The sequence below is a fragment of the Lepisosteus platostomus genome, chromosome 19 (assembly GCF_059453375.1).
Source record: "Lepisosteus platostomus isolate fLepPlt1 chromosome 19, fLepPlt1.hap1, whole genome shotgun sequence".
Lineage (NCBI taxonomy): Eukaryota > Metazoa > Chordata > Actinopteri > Semionotiformes > Lepisosteidae > Lepisosteus > Lepisosteus platostomus.
The window spans coordinates 14,109,862-14,125,953 of NC_142629.1; the positions used below are offsets into that span (position 1 = coordinate 14,109,862).

Genomic DNA, 16,092 nt, shown 5'->3' on the forward strand with positions numbered 1-16,092 from the left:
ACTTCTACATAGTTTCCACGTCCCTTGTGAAACGCATGCTTTTACTTGACTGCGGAATTCTGTGGGGCTGTAGAGGAAATTTCCATTTTGCCTGCAGAGAAGAATGTCGCTAATAGGTTTAAGCTGAAAAGTCCTGTCCCCTGTGTTGAGGCATGTAAACCACGAAAAGCGAAGAATTCCTTGTTGCGGGTGGTGGAGCTGGGTTTCATTGTCCCTGCTGACACATGTCACAATGACATTTACATCAGCAACTTTGCTGACGTGGGTGGTAGACGCTGGCTCCATGTCCAACACAGGGTTTCCAAGAATACAGAGTCAACAGCATTTTTCCTGTAGCAGAGACAGAGGCTTATTAGCATTCTTGAGATGCTAAGACAGCAATTGAGTAACTCTCTGGGGTCACAGAGAAGGAAGCTATAGAAGGCAGGCGGTAGCAAGAGAAAGCCATTTAGGTAAGCGACAGGATAACCTCAGGTTCGACTACAAATCCAATGGGTGTTAAGCATTTGATATGGATAACTCCATGTATTCCAAACTATAATAAGTGAAGGTCCGGAAGAGGCTTTGGCCTTTTAATGGCATTTTAAAATGACTCCAACTTGAAGGGAAATCAAATGAAACTTGTGTTTTACCACGGACCTACCCAGACAAACTCTGCTGCCGTAAACCACCAGATCCCTTGTGCTTATGGTGTTCCATTTTTGTCTTGGAGGTTTCAGCCAGAGCGATTTGACTGGGCCCTCTTTTGTTTGCAACCTTGCTTAGGTTTCTAATGGCAACCAAGTCGCGAAACAAATAGCAAATTATACCTCACCTTTTTCCAGATGTCTTGTGAAGCGTCTCGTCTTCATCGTGCTGCAACATACGCCTTTCTACTGTATGGAATATTTTTTTGAATCCGAAATGCTTAAACAAAGCTTCTGTTTTTAACAGGTATAAATGTCTTGTACTGAAGGAGTCTGGGTCTAAATGCGATGGGAGATAGGGTAGTTGCTACGCGTGTTAAACTTGTATAATAACTTGTATGGAAAAGTTTTATGAAGAAACCTCTGTCTAGACCATATTTTTGCGATTTCATAATATCTCCACAGTTTGTTTTTTTTCTCGCAGTGTTAAGAGGATTCGAGTGCCAGCAGGGAGAAATTCAGACATTGATCTTTTGGCACAAAGCAAAAAATTCCCCAGTGTGCTCTACTAGACTCCTACATTTTGGTTTGGTATTTTTTTACCAAGTAAATAGATGGGAAGTGTTTTCTAGAATCCTAATTGTGAAGTCATAGTTCCATAAAAGCACAGCCAATGTCGATTCATAAGTTTTTGAGAAACGGGGATATAAACGCTAATAGCAGTGCTCTGGCCATCCTCTGCAATGAAGAAGTGATCAAGGTAACAACATGAAGAGCCGTTCAGCTAGCTTATGTAAATGCTCCCTTCTGCTCAAGAAACAAGCTAGGCTAAGTTGAGAGTGATATGTGTTGCCCTCACCTATTGTGATGGCTATTGAACACCCACAATGCCTATAACAGGAAGCTGAGTACCTAAGTGTCAGTAAAACACATTTCGATATGCACTCGTAGGCCAAAATGTTAGGAATCCTCAATTAAAAGAATGAAATATTTAAGAGCATTAAGAGCATGGAATGGGATTTCATTACCGTCTTGTGGCCAGAACAATCCCCGTGAGCTCAGTCTCCTCGAAAACAGGTCGACAGTGAAACACGCAGCTCAGTCCCATAAGCAAGCTTCTATAACTTCAAAGATAAAATAAGATAAGATCACTTTATTAGCCACATACAATTTCTTGCATTAGGAATTTGTCTTTTCGCATACCCCAATTTGCTCTCCATGAGACACACAGGCATACAGATGGGGAAAGAGAAGCTTGGGGTCAGACCGCAGGGTCAGCCATTTATATGGCACCCCTGGAGCAGATGGGGTTAAGGGCCTTGCTCAGGGGCCCAATGGAGTAGGATTCCTCTGCCGGCCACGGGATTTGAACCGGCAAACCTTCTAGCCACAAGCGCAGATACTTAGCCACAGTGCCACTGCTCTGCCCCAATTTTTTTTTAAGATAAAGGAAGAAAGGTCTGTAAATATTCCTCAACCGTGCCGAACACCTGCTTCAGCACATTCCCATTGCCTCCAGACAGCTAGCACATCCTTCAGGGGGGATTCCTAATGTTTTGACCAGTCAGGCTAATCTTAAAAATCTTAAAAATTCAAGGGGTGTCATTTGTGTGCAAGAAGGACAAAGGTGGCCCACCACCAGTTTAGGAAGTGGTTAATAGTGCTGGGTTCGATTAGAATGACTGAACGGATGGCCTCTCCTTGTTCTCTATTAGGTGTGACTCACCGAAGATGACTCAGCAGATTCGGGAGCTCCCGCTGGCCCCATCCAGGAAGGCTGCTGGTCCCTCCTCACCCAGTGCCGCCCGCCGCCTCTACCGCAACCTGTCCGGAAAGTTCCGGGTAGGGCACCCCGGTCTGGACGACAACGTCATGTCGGGTCGCGGAGACAGGGACCGCGTCCGGAAGACCTGCATGGTGAGCGAGCCAACCGCACTGACCCCAGCCCCTTCTGGGTCGAGCACTGAAGATCCTGGAGTGACAAGAAAATTCCAAGAGAACAATCTCATAGGCAATCAATTGGATAGTGTAGGTCCTGGTTCTGTTGCAGTTTTAGTCTTGGTTTTTGCCTCTTTGTAAGACTTTGGCATCAGAGTTAGAAGTCTTGAAGTGAGAGGAGGCCATTCCGTTTTGCATATAAGTCTCAGTAAGTCTGCAGCTGACATTTAAGTGATCAAATATAAGCTTCTTAACACTGTCAACTTTTAAGTCTCAACTTTCCATGCATTATCTCTTCCCTTAGACATTTAATCAGATTCTTAATGGATTTGTCATCTCTCACTATTGCCACTGTAACATGGCTCATACAGTGAGCCTATTACAGAGATATAACTCCCTAGGACGCCCATTAGCACTGAATCTTTTTGGTGTTAGTGTAAATCATTGATGCAGGAGGTGCTGTTTGATGGTGGCCTTTGGGTGCTGTCTGAGAACATGCTCTACAAGCCACACCAGTATACTGAGAGGATAAGAATAAGAACATAGCAGTATGATCCATCTCAGCTTTTGCAAGCTGAAGGAACCTTGCGCACCGCGAACCTTGTCCTGATGAAAGAGAAAAAAAAATGAAAGTAAAAGTAAAATAATGAACATTTTTCTCATTGTTACATCCTCTGGACACATTTGCTCAAAATTGGTCGACAAGCACATACTAGAATGTGCAGATCATGCAACCTGAAACCGATGATGATGGACATGATTACTGACATGAACTCTTGTTTTCCATGAATGCGATTGGTAGTAGAGGAAGTCAGATGTTACTGTATAGTAATGAAGCCTCCAACTAATGTAACACATTTTTCAATGACAGATGACATTGATGTGGTAATTTTCGTTATCGTATAGTGCATTGCGAGCAGTTATCATCTAAGTGCTGCACTGTATAATTCAAAATCTCTAGGTCCTTGAGCACAGGGCAGAAATGTGTCTCTTCTCTGTCTCCTTCTCAGTTCCAGAGTAATGAAGCCCTGTTTGAAGCCGTGGAGCACCAGGAGATTGACCTGGTGCAGCTACTGTTGGCCCAGTACAGCCTGGAGGAGCTGGATCTCAACACACCCAACAGTGAGGGCCTCCTGCCGCTGGACATTGCCATCATGACCAACAACGTGCCAATGGCCAAGCTCCTGCTGCACGCCGGCGCCAAGGAGAGCCCGCACTGTGAGTCGCCACGGCAACCACATACCCACAACAGCACACCCTGTTCGATCAGGCCGCTTTAGCACAAAAAGCAAGTGTAGGCCCCAAGCCTAGTGGAATACACAATGCTCCCGTTCACTAATGTGTGAAAATGTTCCCCAATGCCAGCTGGGTCAACAACCAGACATATTTTCAAAAACATGGTAAAACGGGTCACTGTAAATGTCCTCATTATTGTTTTAACAAAGAGAAATGCAAACAGAAGTAGTGTATATTCAAACAGAGGATCATATCGTCAAATCTAACCGCAGTGTACAAGCAAAATAACTTTTTAGTCAGTTTTCCTTACCGTTTACTTACGAGGCTTTTCAAAACACGGCTTTTAGTGCAATAACTAGCTACATGTGCTGTTATTGATAATGACTGGTAATTCATTTCAATTACAGTCAGTCATGCTCCTGCTGGAAGCGAGAATGATTTTGTCAGCATTTTGCGCCCTTTTATTGCTGAGTGACAACTTGGAGGAAGTGACAGCCTTAAGCAGACGTTTATCTAGCGTGTTTGGAGAAATGGAACATGTCAAGGGAAATATGAAAAGTGGTCTGGGTAGCAATGCGGGTCATTCATAAAGGTTGTTACGAGCTATTTTCTCTATATAAAAACTTAGTTCTACAGGGAGGAAATGAGTTTAACGGTGTCAAGTTAAACATCACGTTGGCGTTAATCCATAAACTGCCTCACTGTTCTGAATGTTGCCAGTGCTTTATGCCAGTAAGGGCACATTCACAAAAGCAAATACCTAGGCATTTGTAGATTGTCTGTTAATAAACAGGCTGTTTTTTACAGATGCCCCCCCCCCCCCTCCAAAGAAATTAGGAGGGTAAATGAAACAAGATACACGTAGATGAGAAAGGGTGTTTGCTAAAGTTTCTTGTTGATTAATTCTGTGGTGAAACAAGACGTCTTTTTAACAGTCACTCCCTGCAAAGTAAACCAGTACAAACTGAGCCATTTTTATAAGTCTTCAAATCAAACCCCATCTGAAGAGAATTGAGATCAAAGAGGCCGGCTTCCCGTCTGGCCTTAAAAGAGGCCTCTGAATCAGCATTCTAGACTTCAATGAACGCTCGTTTTAAGATGAGGAGCACGGCAGACACTGAACCTCCCAATCATCATCTCTCCTGTTGGAGGAGATCGGGGGGTCACATTTGAACAAATTCGACCCCTGGTTTAAACATGGTTGATCCTTAAACAAAGGAAGGTTATTGTAAAGAATAGTATGTTTTGAATGCGTTTTGAAGCATTGCAATTGTATGAAGGGGTTATTCTCACTCACCTTGTTAGGTTTAGGACGATATGAACCACAGTGCTAATTGCTCATATAACAGATGCTGACGTTGAAAGCTTACAAAACCACATCTATGTTATTTCACTGCTCCTAACACATTGATTTGATCAATCCAAATCCAAATCCGTTTTGACAACAATGCTGGGTAGCTTGTTCCATAACCCCATGCTCTTAGTTTTAAATGCTCCTTGCCTTAATTTCCACTTACCTCCTCTGGTTTGTGTTTTTTTTTATTCGGAAAAAACCCTTTGACCCTTTGACTTTGTTAAAGTCGTTGGGAATACTTGAATAATGTCCTCTCCTTCATCTTTTAGCCCATCAGTGTAAGACCGAAATGTATCTGGTGGATGATGATAGTAATAAGCCAAATAGGAGCTATAAGTGCATTGTTTTACTTCCATTCCAACTCATCTCTTGAAGAGTTAAACCAGCTGGTTACTGGTTTACCTGTACCAATTTAACATTTCCCCTCAGCTGTTAATAGACAAAGTTGTAGTCTTACCTCAGCCTGGGACATGTATTCTCAAGTCCTTTATAAGAAAAACTGAGCATTTCCAAAAACCATCCTCCCTAACAGTAATCATTCTTTGACCCTGAGTTGCATGTTTAACCAGGTTGAATGACACAATTAAAAAAAATTATATATATGTTTAAATATTCAAAACATACCTTGATAATGTACAGTATCTGTATCGGCTGTACACTCCATCTTAAAAACAGTTTTGGAATGAAAATAAAAAAGCTTGGAGTTCCCCAGGTCCAGTTTTTCAAGGCAGCTCTACAGCACATTCATTTTGTCTCTTTAAATATATCATATTAATACTGTATCTCTCTTTAAACGTCATGTAAAACTGGACCAGTTAAGCCTTAAAGGAATTAATGTATCCCTGCTCCCGAGAGCGTGTGCTGGCCGTGATTTCAAGAGTTGTAAAATATTTGTACCGCTGGTTCTCAAGGGCCACACTTGACAAGACCTGCTTTGGAATGCCTGTACCACTTGGCTGTGAATTCTGTACATCCTCATTGTCCTCTCAGCTGTCAGGCACTAGGCTAGACACTGGAGAAGACTTCTGCTCAGGCGAAAATCACCCGCAGGACAGCATTAAACCACCAAACAGATGACAAGATCGAAGCATGGGAAATGCAGGGTTAAAGGAATAGTTACCAAAGTAAAGTTTTTTATTAGCTAGTTTGATTGTGTTCACGACTGTCTGGATGCCCCAAACATCTATGAATCGCACAGCCTGTATTTCTGCTAACAGTCTCAGTTTTCCTACTCCTGTAAGCAGTTTTCTGCTGCTCGCTCTTTTGAAATTCCCAGCATTTTCTGAATTCCACCGGACCAGCACATCTTTGTGTCTTGATTTTTCTTTCTTCAAAAGTCGTTTTTGAGTGTTGCACTTTGAAGGTCCAGGCTGGCAGGGTGACAGATATGAAACAGCACCAAAGAAACATTTGAGGAGTGGGGGAAGTTTTACAACCAGCAGCCTTAATGAAAAGCAGCTCGCTAGGGACAGTTGCACCATTTTTTAATTTTGTACAGTACGGTTTTACAGCGATTATTAAAGCCTGTAATTCTAACCCACTCTGTCGCCTAGTTTTGTTTTTTCAAAATGGACCAATCTTCTCTGCTGGCTGTTCCAGTCAGGCCCAATTTAGCACAACAGTTATACTTTGAGAATGTAAAAAAAATATGTCCTCACTCATTTACAATTCAAAGATATTAGCAGAGAACAAAATAAAGAGTATATTCAAGCATGTTTATTCAATTATTAGTATTTTTTTTTCAGAGGTAGTTTGAAAAAGTTGAATACTGTTTTACTGAATATGTAGAAAAAGACCTGTCCTTTTTGCCAGTGTGTTTGCTTTTATTACTAATTTTATGTAGCTGTTTGTTTTTGTCAGTGTTATGTAACAGAGGGAGATGTACTGATAACTGCTTTTATTCATGTTCCAAATTATAACCATTGTTATGTGAGGACATTAAAAACGTTCAATGAATGATTCAGTCAAAAAGAGATAAAAAATGACAGGATGCCTTCAGACAGCCTTACTTCTTTGGTTGTTAGTAACTTCCACTTACAAGAATTACTTCAATTGTTTCCTGAGGGAGTTCGATTAAACCTCAGAATCATGTTTAGCTACTTTGTTCCAAACACCCACAGCTCTACGAGTCATGAAGATGATCTATAGAAAATTTAGTCTATTTTAAAAGAGAACATTGTATCACCACTTATCAACACTTTCTCACACAGAAATATAGGTTAAACTGAAGCACATATTTTTGCTTAAGATATTTTATAGCTTACTGACTATGGGACAAGGCAAATTTTGATAAGACTTCAAACAGGCGATTGAGGTGACAATCCTTTTCACAAATTCGGTGAGCTACTATGCTTCATGAGAGAAAAATTTAAACAAAATGAAAAAATTAAAGCATTAGTTACAATAGAGTTGCGTCTGCACGTGCAAAACGTTTTGAACCTTTGTTTGACCAACCAGTGTAGTCTGAAAAGAAACCAAGCAAGAAAAAAAAAACAGGCAGATGAATTTATTTTAATTGCTTATAAAGAGGGGTTTTAGATCATTTAAGGCCTAAAATGTAAGGCCAATTTTTTTGTTGGACCAAATGCAGAATTTCGCTGCACAGTTTGTAGCCAAGCAAGCTAAATGTTAGTTCTCCAATTGGAGAGCAACCACAAAGTTGCTGATGCACAGCACATACCCATCCAGGCCAGACACAAAGAAGATGAGGTTTACTGCACAGTTGTGCTTTGTAAAGTAAGTAGTGGACCTTACCTGCTCACAATTTACAGTAAGGGAATCCTCAGTTGAATTGACAAAACTCCCTAATCCTAGTCCCTCTTTTGTTCCTGGTCTCTTTAAATACTCCTATAAGTTAATGGAAGAGACTAAAGTGGTCCAATTAAGCATTAATTAGACAGTTTTACCTCTTCTCCACAGGTCTTTAGAATCTGATGAATTAAAGAGGCTTTGACTGAGATAATGGCAGCAAACATTGTGTAGGATACTATGAAATGAACAAGTGGGAAAGCAAGGGAGAAAAGGACATCAATTCCACGAAAATAACTGGAAAGAAACACAATTTTTCAGCTCTTTTCCCATTTAGTCTGAGAATTGTTCATCCTCATATTGTTGAGGACCAGATGAAAGGGAGCAGAAGGGATGATTCCACCTGGCCATTGTGCTGACTGGGTTTCTAATGTGGCAGAACATGTGTATCTAAAGCATGAAGTTGTTGGTGTTCATTGTGTTCATTGTGTGGCGGTGTTGTGCAGTTGTGAGTCTGGAGGGACGGGCCGTGCACCTGACCACGCTGGTTCGGGAGGCAGAGCAGCGCGTTAACGACCTGACGGCCCAGGTGGTCAATGAGGGCCCAGGAGAGCGGGACGCCTCAGAGAGGGAGAGGCAGCTGAAGGCTTGGGAGTGGCGCCATCGGCTCTTCAAGCGCATGAAGACGGGGTTTGAGCACGCACGTGAGTCTCCTTCCCTGTCCATCTTCCTGATTCCTTCTCACTGGAGCTTATAAGTCTGGGAGGAAGGTTAAATCCCCAACCCATCCACTCCAGCTCTCTTACGTGTACATCTTCCATCCCTGGCATCCCTTTGTGTATCTCTCTCACATTCCTTCCACCCCATCTTCACCCTCACAGCAGCTCCCTAGCTCATTCCTGAAAACGAGGGGAGGTTCAGTCAGGTAAGCTCCACTGTAATATATGTGCTCCTCTTTGTTTGGTACCCAGTGTACCAAAGCTGTCAAATGATCACTTCACACAGGGAGGTGCAACTCAGGATTAAGCTAGAGGAAACCAATCTGAAGAAACACATGTGACAGCTATACGTCATAACTCAAAAACAAGTAGAAGATCAAGTTTCTCTTAAGATGCTTTTATATAGTCTACTTGAGTGAAGCAACCTTAATTTCAGGAAGGGTTTGGCTCTATAAAACATGCTACAGCAAAATGAGATTTATGGAGTTTACAACAGAAGTTTGCTGTTCTAAGGATGCTAGATCTTTATCTCACTCTGCTGTCCTACATGTATTTACAGAGAGAGAGATCACTTTATTAGCCATATTAAATTTCTTGCATTAGGAATTTGTTTTCGCATGTCTTTTTGCATGTCGGCTTCTGAACTTTCCTTTGCGTATTTCTCTGGCGACTTTCCCACCACCCCATCTAGATCCTTGCAGCAGCTCCCTGGCTCATTCTTTGTGAAATCGAGGGAGTGTCAGTCACCCTCATCCATACAGTCAGGCTGGCATTCCCTCATGTATGCAAGTATGTCAAACAACCTCCAATATATTCTCCCCCTTATAGCATTCATTAGGATGTAACCAAACAACTGAACTATCTTAGTCTATTTTTGCTACTGTTTGTATTTGCATGATGGTTATTTTTGAGCATTTTCTCCATTATTTCTGCATTTGTTCAGTAACACAAATTCGCACTGGCAACATGTCCATTATTTCTAGTCAGAAGTGAAATATAATTGGATGATAGATTGTGCCTGAGAAAATGATTTTGCAAAGCAGGCATGTCAACACTTTTACTCCATTTCAGCTTACACTGAGAAACAAGCTCAGTGAAGTACCTTGCTTGGAGGTACAATAGCAGTGTCCAACCAGGGATGTGAAGCCAACACCTTTCATAACCTTCAATTCTTCACATTTTTGTATTACTAGAATTCTTTTACTCTGATCGGAACATTCTCTTTTCAGGTTAACCCGATATTAACTCTTGCACCCAGTACCTGTTTTGCCACTATTTTCATTTATTGATGTGTAGCTCCTGAACAGTTTGATCTATGTTCATGCAGCTTGGTATTTGTGGAGTGACAGACTCTTAGGCTCACCCGCGGATCTAATACGTTTTGGAGCACTGAACCTTTGCATTCTGGATACATATTTGTCTCTTTGAACTGTGTGTATGGACTGGCAGTGCCAGAAAGCTGGGTTCCTAAGCTTTTGGACACGACCTCCCGAATCCAAAATGTCACTGTAGTGACAGAGTAACGGATTTGCTAATGCTGTCACAGGAAGAGGACTTAGAATTCAAGCAACTCTAACTGTGGCTCGACAGATTATATTCACACAATGGAGACTTCACTGGAAAATGCTGGATCTGTAGTTTCCAGCCAGCCCCAAATCACAGAGCTATCTTTTACAGTGCCTGTGATAGATTTATTGATGTGTTGGGCCGCAAAATGCGTTGAGCTGAGTTTAAAATTAGAGAGCTTTTGCAAGTTACAATACGGTGAACACTCCACACCCAGTGTAATGGTTCGATAATCCTTAGGTGCATCCACACCTGTGGCAGAAAATCAACCTTCTGTGTTTGCCCTTGGTTTGATGAGCCTGACTGGAGGGGGGGCAAAGCTGGTATAATTGTTAAGGGACACGGTCAAATAAAAAAGCCTGACATTAAAAAACAAGAATTTCTGAATTCACATTTCTCTTAGCTTTCTCCTGATTAGTTGTTGACTCCTAATACACATTCCCAGAAAAAAATGCCTTTAATGCAGCCTGCCTGTGTAGTCCAATGCCGAGCTCAGAGCTGCTCGTTTGAGACAGATCAAGTACTCTGATTAATTTTAAACAAGTGCAGTTGGTGCTCAGATCCTTCCAAAGTTCCCTCTTTAATACGAAGAGAGCTTGGTGGCATTCTGTTGAGGCAGTGCAGCTAATTATTTCCATGTTCAGGCAACAGAGAGCTGGAGTCATGGTTGTGAAGGAGCCGGGACTCTGTTTTAACCTCTTCACAGCTTTTTATCGTACCAGCGAATTGGGGGATCCTGGCACCTCCAGCAGACGTCAATGTGTTTTGGATTTTCACCAGGATCATCATCCTTTTTAATACCGTATGAGACTGGAACAATTTATTCATTAACCGTACTGCTTGTACACTCTCGGATTGCTTTTTGATTTTTATATTTTACATCCAAATTGATGAGTACTAGATCCAGGTCTTGCATGCAGTTTGCACTTGGCCTGCTGCCTGGCCGCTGTGGCTCTTACATGAAGAGCAGAGTACAGAGAACATTTCTAGAATAATATAATATAATAAATAGGAGGTTTAGGAATGCTGTTTTGTTTTTTTTATGGATAGTGGTAGCATTAGGAAAAATATTTTAAAAAACCAATCATGATTACATTTCTTCAGATCAAGTGTGAACACACTGATTTTAGGGGACTGATCTTCCACTGAATTTCCAAACTCCCTTCCCCTCCTTGTGTATTTTAACATCTTTCTCCTTGCCCCATCTCTTCTCTCTTCCCCAGGCCCCCCCGAAGCTCCCAGCAATGTCCGCCTGTCTGTCAGCAGCAGCTCCAGCCTGCGGGTGACTTTCCACGAGCCGCTGAGTGTCAACTCTGCTGTTGTAACGAAATACAAGGGTGAGTGTGGAAGACAGGGGGAGCCAGAGAGCCACTGCAGCACAAAGGAAATAGGAGAAAGTTTAGGGTTGAAGCGACAGCCATCTGAAAGAGAAGTCATTTCTCCTTATAGGGACAGACAGGGCTGATTTGGGGGAATTGGGAGGATTATTATGGATAAGAGCTTCAGAAGTACTCAGTTTGAATAGATGTTTGTCCCTGCCTTGAAAGGTTTATTATGGAGACTCAAATATCACTTCCCAGTGAGGCCAAACCATAAAGCCCTCCTTTACACCACAGTGGGTGTACAGCACATCACACTGATCAGCGATCGTTTGGGTATTCATGTGATCCAGTAGCACCAAAGTTTAGAAACAAAGCTCATTAAAAAATCCCTTTCTCGAGATTTTTTATGGTAAAGGTTGGATCTGAGTCCTTTTTTAGTAATATATTTAACTGGGGGGGTGAACTGAACTGAGATGACAAAGGTTCCAGCAGGAGGCGGTATAGATTCCTTTCATTACTGATAGAGGACGTATGAGGTTACAGTGACAGCAGGTTTTGCTAAAGGGCTGGCTGGCAGGTGGCCAGCTGATTTTGTGGAAGAAAACCTGAAGGTAAGAGCGTTACACTATACTGTAAGAACAAAAAGGCGCCATCCTTTCGGATGAGACGTAAAACCGAGGTCCCAAATCTCCCTGGTCATTAAAAATCCCAGGGCGTTTCTCAAAAAGAGTAGGAAAACTACCCCGGCGTCCTGGCCACATTCCCCCCTGGCCTTTACCAGTCATGGCCTCCTAATAATCCCCGTCTATGAACTGGCTCCATCCCTCTGTTCTCCTGCCCACTGATAGCTGGTGTGTGGGGAGCATACTGGCGCACTATGGCTGCCGTCGCATCATCCAGGTGGGGGCTGCACACTGGTGGTGGTGGAGGTGGGTTTGAGTGGAGTGCCAAGAAAAGCGCTATGTTCTGTACGTGTAAGGATTCTATTATATCCTTGACCCATAAAAGACTCTGTTTCTAATTTTAACTTTTCTAAAACTACCTACATTTTTATTATTCATATTCAGCAGTCCCCATTACCTGTCAAGTGCTTTGAGTGGAGAGGCCAGAAAAGTGCTATAGGATATTAGTAGTAGTAAACACTGGAAGGGGGTTGGAGAGCTGTGTGAAAAGTGCTGTCGCTTTTCACACAACTGTGGTTTGACACTGACCCTGTGCTTTGTCCTCTGCAGTGGAGTGGAGCTGCTGTCCCTCAATGTCTCCTCTGCTGGGAGAGGTAGTTCTGGAAGATGTCCGGTCCCTCCAGCACACCATCACAGGGCTGCCGTCAGTAAGTATGCTCTAGCAGTGTGGTTCTGGTGGTGTTGAAGGGTGGGGGGCCCAAATATTGACGTCTGTTTGGGTTTTTATCGTGTCACTTAAAACCAAAGCGTAAATCTCTCCCCTGAGAGGCAGTACCTTGGCAAGCAGACGTAAATGAGTCACATTTTTAATCGAAAGCGTCGTGACAACGGTCCCTATGCTTTCCAAATTGTACTTAATGATTTCTTCTGATTTCTGTGTTTTGATTTTTGGGGAAGTATTAAAGGAAATCAAATTGGGCTCTGTTAAATGTCTGCCTTGGTTTCTTGCCTTGATGTGCACTGGAAGATGAGCTGTCAGAGCAGCACTCTGTTCGCAGTTTCGCATGTGTTTACTTAAGAGATGCAGCTGAGAGTTTGCTGTCTGAGCTTGTTGGTGTGTGATGTGTGTAGGGTGAGAGTCGGGGGATGTTAGGTGGTAACCACTGTTATGCTGTACTTTGCGGGAATTTGGAAAAGGCAGGTGGGCAACACTGAAATATTGCCCCGTGTTAATTCGTTCAGCTGGGAGTTCTTCTAGAAACAAGTTACTCCCGAAGTGAACATGCCTTCCCAGGCTGTTTATTCTTTTGCACTCTAAAAGTTGAGGCCCGGTCCTGTACTCGTAGTCACAGGTCTAAATCACGGACTTGTGGTTCACTTGTGGACACTGTCTTCAAATCTAAACTTAAAACTGACCTTCTTACAAAAGGTCTACAGTCAATCTGTAAAAGCTTGTATTGTTCTGGTGTTTTATTTTCTTTCCTCATGTACTTTTATGTAATTTTTCTTTATTCATGATATAGCAGTGTCCTTGGGTTTGGAAAGGCACTTTATAAATAAAAGTATTACTATCTCAGTCCCAGCTCACCAATGGCAGTGCCACTACCAGTGCTTTTCAACATTTACATTTTTGCTCTACGCAACAATGTGTAATAAAACACACACATTCTGGAAGGGTTTTTTTTTTGCTAATTTGCTTATTTTAGCTTGGTTAACTCCCAGAACATGGTAGCACTCTCATATTTTAAATCTCATGGCCCCAAAGCTTCAAGATTTTTTTTTCCCCAGAAAATGTACGATATTGATGACTCTTTTTTTCAAAAGCTAAAATGAGGCATCTTTCCCCCTGTTCTTCAATTAAGTGATTTGAGGCAGATTTATACGTGTGATTGACCCTTGTGTGAGAGATCACACATCTGATTCATTGGCGGTTATCATTTTAAATGAAGAAACACCCACACCTCTAGTCAGACTGAAAAGACCATTATCAATATCAGCATAAAAACAGTTAACTTTAAAAAAGGGAGTGATTTTTTTTTTTGCAGTATTTTCTGCACTACAAAAAAATAAGTGTAGAAAAATGCCAAATCGAGGTATAGCATGATTCAAACTGGTGAGATTCAGTCTACCTGATGAAATTCTACCCAACGTTACTGACAGATCCAATCTGGAGCTCAGAAGTTTTTTTTTCTTACAGGATTTTATAGTATGTCAAATAATACTCCGAGCAGAAGCAGCAACAGACATTTAAAATTCCTTTAAAGGGCAAAAAATAAAATTTGAAAGATTGAATATCTTGGCTATTTCTGACTAACTGATTCTGTCAGTCTTGCCTACCGCTGGTACTGACTTAAACAAAACCAGATTAAAGGGATGTAATTAAGTTAAACTGTCATGTTTTTTGTTAAGAAAATGTAACACAAACAATGTTGTGGCTGCCATCAGGCGTGAAATGCAATTCAAAAAGAGCTTGTACAATTTATTTTAGATTCAGCATCAATATTCATGCACAGCTTTGATTGACTCGCACTGCCTCACCGATTGTTTCAGCTGGAGAGAAGGACGCAGTCAAAGGAAATTTGTGAGCCATTGTCCTGTAAAATGTTTTCAAAGACGAGCGGCTATTTTGTTCATCTTGGTGAATCCCCCCCTCCTCCCCAAACGGTAATTTGCACATTCCTTTCTGACAACCCGAGCATTTGAAATGAGCAAGTGAGCAAGTGTAAAATGAGCATCACCAAGAGGAAAACATCACCCAGCCCAAAACTGTGTTGGTACACACACAGCCGTATGTGGGAGTCTGTCCTTGTGCAGAACACCGGAGAAAGATGCTGATGGGAAATTTGATATTTGAATAAGGCATGCTGAAATACAGTTGATCTTTTTATTAGGGGAGGGCACTGTGGCTTTAATACTGGAGCCCTATGCAACACCCTTCACATTTACTGAGTGGAGATGGTGATTTGTTAAAAGAGCAAAACAAAAATATTGTCTCTCTTAGTTCTGAACAATTTTAAGTAGAGGCATGGAGATGCAGTCCATTCTCAATCTGCTGCCTAACTGATTTCTCTGTGAACGTCTTATCTGGTAACGGTTCTTATCCGCTGTTTTGGATGTCTAAACTTACGTACGAAATAATAACTTGTACAACTTTACAAGAGAGGAACGATAAACTTGTTTCAAAGAGTTTTTATTGCTAGAAATCTGAAAATATTTTCTACTGCAAAGTCAGATGGAGTTTTTTTTCTCCTGTTCCAATTATCGGTTGGCTGAGAATTCATGTTTATGCCACAAACTTCTTTTTTTGCAAAAAGGAAAAGTTATTAAAGCTTTTTAGCTGTAAGTAAACACACAAAGGATCTTAGAATGAGTAGTTTTTGTTGCATACTTTTTTCTCCCAGACGTTTTTTTGGGGTTTCGGTTTTTCTGTTGGTCCGCACATTCTTGTCCACCTGAAAATCGGATTCTTTCAGCGTAATGGCGGCAGAGATGTTGACGTTGGTGCAAAATTCTTCTGGAAAAATTGATCTTCCAATTTATCTTGAAGTAAAATGTAGAAAGGGGCATGCTGGTTCCTAATATGCTATAAAACCGAGTAGTATGTGATATATAATTCAGAGACATTGAGAAGCTCAGACGTCCTGTTCGAAAGGAGGTCTGGGTCTATGAAGAATTTATGAGGAGAGTTTCCTCTATTCATGAACAGCCATTCCCAGCTCAATTATTCTCATTCCTTTCCTCTTCTCAGCTGCCTCTCACCACTCTCCCTGCCACTCTGGCTCCAGCCCGATGCCTCCCCCCCTCCACACACACACACACACACACACACACACACACCCCTCTCCCAGCTCCCCGCACACAACCTGCTCTGTAAATTATTCCCCGAGAAATCCGTCCTCGGCACCCCTACCTGTGAAGATCAAACCCCGTACCAGCTCCGTGGCTAATTGGCGTCTGTAA

General features: G+C 42.0%; 1 protein-coding gene across 4 annotated transcripts in view; it reads left to right on the plus strand.

The window, feature by feature from the left end:
- ankfn1b (ankyrin repeat and fibronectin type III domain containing 1b) overlaps positions 1 to 16,092 on the plus strand; it is a 247,305-nt gene that overhangs the window by 207,777 nt on the left and 23,436 nt on the right. For all 4 annotated transcript variants that reach the window (XM_088613116.1, XM_088613114.1, XM_088613115.1 and 1 more), the window contains 5 exons: positions 2,342 to 2,543; positions 3,575 to 3,782; positions 8,409 to 8,606; positions 11,411 to 11,524; positions 12,742 to 12,839. In XM_088613116.1, the coding sequence (XP_088469242.1) occupies positions 2,342 to 2,543; positions 3,575 to 3,782; positions 8,409 to 8,606; positions 11,411 to 11,524; positions 12,742 to 12,839 (820 nt within the window). The remainder of the gene's footprint in view (positions 1 to 2,341; positions 2,544 to 3,574; positions 3,783 to 8,408; positions 8,607 to 11,410; positions 11,525 to 12,741; positions 12,840 to 16,092) is intronic.